This window comes from Fukomys damarensis, unplaced genomic scaffold, assembly GCF_012274545.1.
Source record: "Fukomys damarensis isolate Sample0158 unplaced genomic scaffold, DMR_v1.0_HiC HiC_scaffold_16, whole genome shotgun sequence".
Taxonomy (NCBI): domain Eukaryota; kingdom Metazoa; phylum Chordata; class Mammalia; order Rodentia; family Bathyergidae; genus Fukomys; species Fukomys damarensis.
The window spans coordinates 39,092,234-39,100,975 of record NW_022900928.1 but is presented as its reverse complement, the minus strand read 5'-3'; the positions used below and the strand labels follow the sequence as shown (position 1 = coordinate 39,100,975).

Here is an 8,742-nt window from a genome sequence, read left to right as displayed (position 1 = left end):
CCCGGGCGCCCGCAGGAAGCGTCGGGCTCAGTCTGGGACTGCTGCTGCCGTTCCTGCTGCTTCTGGGTCCAGCGCGGGGCTTCGGGGACGAAGAGGAGCGGCGCTGCGACCCCATCCGCATCTCCATGTGCCAGAACCTCGGCTACAACGTGACTAAGATGCCCAACCTGGTGGGGCACGAGCTGCAGGCGGACGCCGAGTTGCAACTGACAACTTTCACGCCCCTCATCCAGTACGGCTGCTCCAGCCAGTTGCAGGTGGGCGACCCCGACCCCTGGCGGGACCCCTTTGGCAGGGACGCCCCAGCCTCCCTCTGTGGAGCTCCTGCCAAGTCTAGCACCCTATGCCTTGCTAGCCCGAGGGGTACAGCTCCCCGGGAGAAGAGATTTCCATCCCTACCAGAACTTTGCAGTCACTTCCCAGGGACTGGAAGCCAAAACGTTGTGTAAGTCATCTGGCCTGCGCAAGAACCCGCACTTACACCCCGCCCTTCCGTTTCTCTCCCTTGCCCACCCATGTCTGGCCAAGCCCCTAACCCCAGTGGAGTTAAGGGTTACCTGCCAAGGATTGTAGCCACTGCTGCTAGGTGGGAGAGTCCCCAGCAGGGCAGCCAGCTGCAGCTCAGATTTGGAAGGAGAGATAAGGAGGCAAAAACTTCTCCCTTTCCCGACCCTTACTCCTGACCCTTACTGACCTCCTTTCTCCCCGTAAAGGAGTGTGTGTGTGTGTGTGTGTGTGTGTGTGTGTGTGTGTGATTAAATAAAATACCACTGCACTGCTTCTGCGGGACGGCCCCTCGGCGCATATTCCCCCTTGGTTTTAGAGGTCATTGCAAGGAGTAGTTGGCTTGAGTTCTTTCTTATCCTCAGGCTTGAAGGCAGGTTTAGTGCTTGGAGGGAAAGAAAAGGCTCCAGGAAAGTGGTCTGTATATCAGAAGGGTTTCCTTCCTATTTTTAGTCATTTTTTTTAAAAAGCTTTGCAATGTGTAATGATGCAGAAATTGTTGTACAATAAGTGAAGAAAGAAATTTGCATATACAGGGTGGTTATAATCTTACAAAAACAGCCTATTCACCAGGAGTGGGAGAGCTGAAAGGAAAATTTAAAATTTTAACATTGTGTTTTGATTGGTGAGGCTAAGGGATTTTTAGAAATTTTAGAAAAGGGAGCAATTGGGGGGAAAAATAGAGGTCAGTGCCCAGGCTACAGGCTTCAGAAATCTATGGTTCTGGCTCTAAATTCTGAGAGATAAGAAACAGACATTCTGTTTACTTCCTAGCTGCATGTCTTTACATAGGTCATTTTAAAAGTTGGATTGTGGTTTTGGAAAGATGCTTGGGATTAGACCTGTTGCTGGTGAAATATCCGTTTGGAAGTTTCAGAACTTTAGAACTCGGTTATAAAACCTTAAGAAATGATCCATTTGGAAGCAGTGCATATCCTGACACCAGTGGGAATTTTGTTGGAGAAACAGCTTTTGCAGGGATATATATTTTTAATTACATGTATCCTGGGAAACAGCCAAACTGCTTTGAAGGACAGGACTGGATCCCTTTACATGCTGGAAAATAGTTACTTGTAACTCTAGACTTCATAGACAACATCTGTAAGGAGCCAAGGAGACTGTTTATCAATGCTGGAGGAATTGAGGACAGCAACTGGACTCTCCTTTGCTGGTATTGCAGTTTCAGGGACTTACCATTTACATTTCCTATTATATTTCATTATTATTCATTGAAGAAACCCTAGCCAAACAAACCCCTGTTGACCATTTGCAGTTCTTTCTTGGGTCTAAATAGTGTCTGGGTACAGTTTTTGTTCCTGTAGACTGATTTAAATTTTTTTTAAAAGAATGTTAACAAAATCTATATCTTTTGAAATGATAAAGAAATGGGGATAAAGGGCTGAGGATTTAGCTCAGTGGTTCCGGCACCTCCCTTGCAAGCACTAGGACCTGAGTTCGATCCCCTGTGCCCCCCCCAATAAAATGGGGATAAAATAAAGCACCCCCTTAAATGAGTCATTTTACTAGACTCTTCAGCTCTTTCAAATATTAGCTAAGACTGGGGTGGTCACATATACTTTAATCACAGAACTCTGGGATGCTGCACAATTTTGAGCCCAGTGTGGGCAGTTTAGCAGCTTGACAAGACCCCGTCTCAAAAATATATATATTTTAAAATTTTTCTTAGTACGTGTTTATAGTACATAGTGATTACATTCATTTTAGGAAATTAGTACATGTGCATAACATTGAAATTCTTTTCTTCCCCCCTGTTCCTTCTACCCTCCTTTTATTTTTTCAGCATCAGATTCACTTATTTTATCTTTAAAAAGGGCTAGAGATGTAGCTCAGTGCAAAGATCCTGGGTTCAGTCCCCAGTGCTGCAAATAGTTGTTAAAAGGGAAGGAATTTGAAAGTTAGCTTTGAAAAGTTTATTTTTTTAATGGTTATATGAAGAAAGACTATGTAATTCTTCACACCCATTTATGTATGGATATGTGTATGTTTCTCTGGGGACAATTACTAGAGCCATGCTAACAAAAAAATGTTTAAAAGTGATAGATTATTAGTCACCCTTGTTGGAGGTTAGAGTAAACAGACCGACACTCCCAGTAGGCTGAGTAGGTATGTACATTGCCTAGAAGTATTCACTCAGTTTTGAGCAAGCATTTGGTCAAACTTCAAGTCATTGTTTTCTCTGTTCATTTCATTACTTTTCCAGTTCTTCCTTTGTTCGGTCTATGTGCCAATGTGCACAGAGAAAATCAACATCCCTATCGGCCCGTGTGGTGGCATGTGTCTTTCAGTCAAGAGACGCTGTGAGCCTGTCCTGAGGGAATTTGGATTTGCCTGGCCAGAGAGCCTGAACTGCAGCAAATTTCCACCCCAGAATGACCACAACCACATGTGCATGGAAGGGCCAGGTGATGAAGAGGTGCCTTTACCTCACAAAACCCCCAGCCAGCCTGGGGAAGAGTGTCACTCCGTGGGAACCAATTCTGATCAGTACATCTGGGTAAAAAGGAGCCTGAACTGTGTTCTCAAGTGTGGCTACGATGCTGGCTTGTACAGCCGCTCAGCAAAGGAGTTCACTGACGTATGGATGGCAGTCTGGGCCAGCCTGTGCTTCATTTCTACCACCTTCACTGTGCTGACCTTCCTGATTGATTCTTCCAGGTTTTCTTACCCTGAGCGCCCCATCATATTTCTGAGTATGTGCTATAATATTTATAGCATTGCTTATATTGTCAGGCTAACTGTAGGCCGGGAAAGGATATCCTGCGATTTTGAAGAGGCTGCAGAACCAGTTCTCATCCAAGAAGGACTTAAGAACACAGGATGTGCAATAATTTTCTTGCTGATGTACTTTTTTGGAATGGCCAGCTCTATCTGGTGGGTTATTTTGACACTTACTTGGTTTTTGGCAGCTGGACTCAAATGGGGTCATGAAGCCATTGAAATGCACAGCTCTTATTTCCACATTGCAGCCTGGGCCATCCCTGCAGTGAAAACCATTGTCATCTTGATTATGAGACTGGTGGATGCAGATGAACTGACTGGCCTGTGCTATGTTGGGAACCAAAACCTTGATGCCCTCACTGGCTTTGTGGTGGCTCCCCTCTTCACTTACTTGGTGATTGGAACTTTATTCATTGCTGCAGGTTTGGTGGCCTTATTCAAAATTCGGTCAAATCTTCAAAAGGATGGGACAAAAACAGACAAGTTGGAAAGGCTGATGGTTAAGATTGGTGTCTTCTCAGTACTCTACACTGTTCCTGCAACCTGTGTGATTGCCTGTTATTTCTATGAAATCTCCAATTGGGCGCTCTTTCGGTATTCTGCAGATGACTCAAATATGGCAGTTGAAATGTTGAAAATTTTCATGTCTTTGCTGGTGGGTATCACTTCAGGAATGTGGATTTGGTCTGCCAAAACTCTTCACACATGGCAGAAGTGTTCCAACCGGTTGGTGAATTCTGGGAAGGTAAAGAGAGAAAAGAGAGGGAATGGTTGGGTGAAGCCTGGGACAGGCAATGAAACTGTGGTGTAAGTCTAGGCACACTCTGTGCTTTCCTCAACTTGAAGGGGAGAATGCCAGCCTTTCTGTGGAAGCGCTACTAGAAGTTTGATACAGTGAATCTCAGTTTGAACAAACTAGCAACACCCAAAAGCAACCCCCATCAATCTACCACCCATCACCCCCACCCAGCATCATAAAAATGAATTAGTTTGCTGCAGACTTTGGAATGATCCAAAATGGAGAAAAGCCAGTTAGAGTATTTCAAAGCCGTGAAAAGTAAAAATGTTGATCATTTTAGCAGGTCGCAGCTTAGAGCATAGAGGTCCTGCCTAGATGAAGGCCAGGGCGATGCTGTTTTTCCTTACAGGGTGGGATTTGAGCTGTGAGTTGGTAACCTGCAGAAAGAAAGATTAATTTTTTTAACCCTTTAAAATTTTAAATATTAACTAGATCTTTCAGATAGCAAAAGTGATCTGTAAACACTGGAAACGTGGAGTTCAGAGAAGTGTTACAAGAGTTTTACAGTTTGGCTGATCTAACATAAACATCTTTTGCGGTGCACTGTCTTCTGTTTAGAACTTTGTGGATTGCACTCCCAAGAGATGGTGTCAAAATATTTCAGTGCCTTTGTCATAAAACAGAATTGTTTGAACAAACAAAGTACTGTTCTGACAACTATAAGGTATCCAGTGGATTTTTCTTGTCTTTCCTCCTCTCTTGAATTTCAACATCTCTGTTCCAGGCTGCTGCTGTTTTCACTTTACACTAATGACTTAAAAAAAGGTATTTTTATAGGAATTTTTGCAGTGCAGCATGCCTAACAAGGGGGAAAAGAAGGGTGATTCACTTTCTGACAATCACTTAATTCAGAGGAAAATGAGATTTGCAAAGTTGACTTACCTTACCAACCCCAGAGACATAGTGCATTGAGCAAAGGGGACTTAATATATTTTACTTTGTGTGATTGCATCTATGCAGACGCCAGTCTGGAAGAGCTGAAATGTTAAATTTCTTGGCAACTTTGCATTCACACAGATTAACTGTGTAATTTGTGTGTGTCAATTACAATTAAAAGCACATTCTTGGACCATGACATAATATACTCAACTAACTTTAAAACTATGGTCATCTTGCATTCTTAGACTGATAGTGCCTTTTCCCCCCTTAGCATAAGAATGTTATCAGAGTCTAGTCTACTTACCACACTGGAGACTTACTCTTTTTTGTAAAGAGAACTAAGGACAACTAAGCCAAGTACTTGGCACATAATTGTTCCCTAGTAATTGGCAAAGGCTCCTTGTAAGATTTCATTGGAGGCAGTGTGGCCTGGAGTATTTATATGGTGCTTAATGAATCCCCAGAATGCCAGCCAGGAGCTGGATTGGTTAGCAGGGAATAAAGTGTAGACCATATGAAATAAACTGCAAAATCTTAATTGCCTTATGTGGAAGTATCCAAAGCCTTTAAAATTTATGTTTTAATTTCTTCATAACGGGGTACCCCCTAGCAGCCTATCAAAAGTTGCAGTTCTTTTAAACTTGTAGCTGACATTTTGCTTAATCTGCCTTAGGCATTCTAATCACCAGATCTCTGGGACAATTTGTTGTCCACGTCACAGGTTGCTCTCCTTGTAACTTGTACCTGTCTTTGCTTCAGCAACTGCTTGGAAGTGACTCATTATTTATTAATTCATGCCTTTTTAAAAATAGGAAAACTATTTTTTTCCTTTTGTGGAGAAACATTACCAGAGACTCAGAATTCCAAATAGGTGATCAAATTCTGGAAATAAGCATGTCTTTATTTTGGTTTAAGCTTTAGCCCATGGTTTGACATTTTCCATCCTTCTTTTCTCTTATTTTTACATGTTACTGAGCTGTCTGCAATCAAGATACATATAAGGTCCATTGCACGTTTGCAAGGGAGAGTCCTGGGGCTTTTGAAATAGAAGCTGTCTGAGCCTGGGTGGCCCCTGCTGCTTTGTGCAGTTGGACTCTGGGTTAGGTCTCCAGGAACATGAGAACTGATCGCTGGAAGGACCAGTTTAACTCTGAGGCTGCATTGCCCACAAAATGTAAAATGTGGACTCCTCGTGCTGATGCTTGTAGATGGTTCCCATAGCTGTTCAGGACCCTGGAGCATGCACCCAGGGGCAGAGTCTGCCCTTACTCACGCTCCGCCCTGGTGTCTTGGGAGTTGTGTGTAGAGTTTGGCTCAGGGAAGGAAGGAAGATTATGCAGTGAGGGAGTGCCCTTGCTATTAGCGTATAGGGGTTTGTAATGCAATTCCTTGTCATGCTTCAGTGATTGTATGACCAAGGCAGCACCTAGCCGAGGGCTGGGAATGGAGTAGGCATTCAGTATTTGTCAATGATTAAATAATAATCATAACAATAGAAGATCACTTGGTTGAACATGGACACCTAAGTTCTAAATGCTGGAGCAAGTTCCCTGACAATTTTGGGGGTTTGACTGTCTGATCCATAGATCTGTTGCCTTTTCTGGGAAAGGTACATTTGATCAGAAATGATGTTGGTATACAAACTGGATTAGTAGCCTTAGCAATGCCACAGCATTATAGGCCTTTCACATTGCAGACAATGGAGAGTGTTTACAGTTTCAAGAAAGGAACTTTGTGGCTGAGGAGTTATTTTCAGTGTCCTTCAAGCAATTCTACATTCTGTTAAATTGATAATTTGCTTTATAAAAGCAAAAGTCAATTATCAGTTCATTTATTGAGTGCCCACTGTGTGTAAACCCTGTGTTAGGTGCCTTCGGGATGCCGCAGGAGCTAAGCTCTGTTCTAATGGATGTAGGACAGATGTGCCCTGGGTGTGCTTAGCTGCTGGTTTCCTGAAGGTGTAGGGGCCTCTGGAATTCAAATAAGTGTCATTGTCTCTTTTCCACAGACCTCTTTCTGGGTCATTGTACCTTTAACACTTCTTTCATCCTTTCCCAGGATTCCTTCTCAATCAGTTACAGGGGTTGTGACAGAAATTATCAGCTCTGCTTCATGACAGTCTCCATGGAAGTCCCTGGGAAGACAGAACAAAATACATGGAAACAAGTTCCCACACCTACTGTGGCTTTGCAGACAGGCAGGTTGTGTTTCAGTTGTTCCTTGTGACTTGTACGGGCATATTTGAAGACAGTGTCAGACTAGGAAAAAAGTTAGTTTTTTCTTTTTTTTTCTTTCCTTTAAAATCTAGACTACATAGGTCTGGTTGTAGCTTTTACAAAAACCCCTTGGCCTCCAGAGATTTAATTAAACTGGACCAAGGGTACCTCAGTCCAACCTCCTCTCTGGCAGACTTTTCTCCTGCTTCATAAAGGTAAAATCTCAAAACAGAGGAACATGGGAGGAATTGGCCAGAACCATCTGGTTACGCTATTTGATTGATTCATATCCTTCTTCCTTTATGGAGCTCCATTTCCTGATTGTTGAGTCTACTTCTGGGCTGGCAGCTTGCTAAGGACCCTGAAACTGGAGGAGTGATACTTTTCATTTCTCTGAGATGCTTGTTGATTTTTTTTCCCCTTTCTTGGGTCACTCCCTTACCTGCATTCCCCAGAAACAGAATCTGGAAAACTTCTGTATTAGATTCTGCATTACCATCCTATGGAGTGCGCCTAGCTCCGAACTCCCTGGCCCCTTTCCTGGTCATGGAATTAAGTGGTTTCTTTTTATGTTCAGAACCAAGCTGGTACCTGGGGACATGAGGAAGCCCAACAGGGACTGGCTCATTTAAAGGGATTTCTCCAAGATGGTGTGATCTTGGCTTCTGATCAGGTACCTACAGCAACAGTTACAAAAGGGAACTGCAGAGCACAGGCTTTGGAAGGAACCTCTTAAAATCAGACTACATCTTGAATTTCATTTTGTGATACAGCAAATTGGAAAGAGTTGCTCTTTGAGCCAGTCATGCCAAATCCCAGGGCTCTGATAATTTTCTTTGTTCCTTTATTGTGTTTGAGTTCAGAGTCCATGTCTGGGTTTGCATTATGTCTGGTAAAAGACCTGGGTTATCATTTTTCTTCTGTGACTAGGTCACAGATCTTGGAAACTCCTAAGATAGAATTGTGCTACCAAGGATCAGATACTGGAAGCTTAAATAATGGATTTTGTTTCACTGTAGCCTGGATAGAGCTCTTTGTTGCTGCCTATTGACGTGCAAACATGCAGTAATGGCACACTTGACAGTACCAGGAGGGAAGTGAACCATGGATCCCACTGACAGCCTCTTTCCCTGGTAAACCCAGTTGCCCCAGTAGTGTCTTGTTTGTTTCCTATTTACCTTATTTTACCTCTTTGCATCAGATTTCTAATATTCACCCAAGCAGTTTGTAGTGGACCTTTTTGGGATCCCATATGAGCCATGTCCTCAAAAACCTTTGTACCTCTTTTGGTTTCCTGCAATATTCAGTACATGACCACTGTCGTCCCAGAAAGCTTCTGAAAAGAGGGTTGAGAGCAGTTCTGCCCCACAAAATTTGGGTCTATCTTCCCTCTCAGGTTGTTAAAAATTCCCAGTCCTATTCATAGGCACTGACTTCATTGTGGGTTTTGGGAGGGACAAGCTGTTTTCTCCATCTCTCCCAGTAGGGCATGCAAATAGTTCTGAGTTCTTCTACCTCACAGGGATGTTGTGAGGCTTTATTTAGAAAGTCTAATGATGAAGGCCTCTTGTGCTCTTCATAAGAAAAGGGGACTCAGGTGCAGTA

General features: G+C 43.2%; 1 protein-coding gene across 1 annotated transcript; it reads left to right on the top strand.

Moving 5' to 3' along the window:
• The first annotated feature begins 6 nt into the window (after window positions 1–6).
• On the top strand, window positions 7–8,239 carry Fzd4 (frizzled class receptor 4). Its single transcript, XM_010633783.2, has 2 exons — window positions 7–257; window positions 2,726–8,239. Exons 1-2 carry the CDS (start codon window positions 126–128, stop codon window positions 4,052–4,054), a joined length of 1,461 nt encoding a protein of 486 aa, XP_010632085.2. The 5' UTR covers window positions 7–125; the 3' UTR covers window positions 4,055–8,239.
• Window positions 8,240–8,742: the final 503 nt, after the last annotated feature.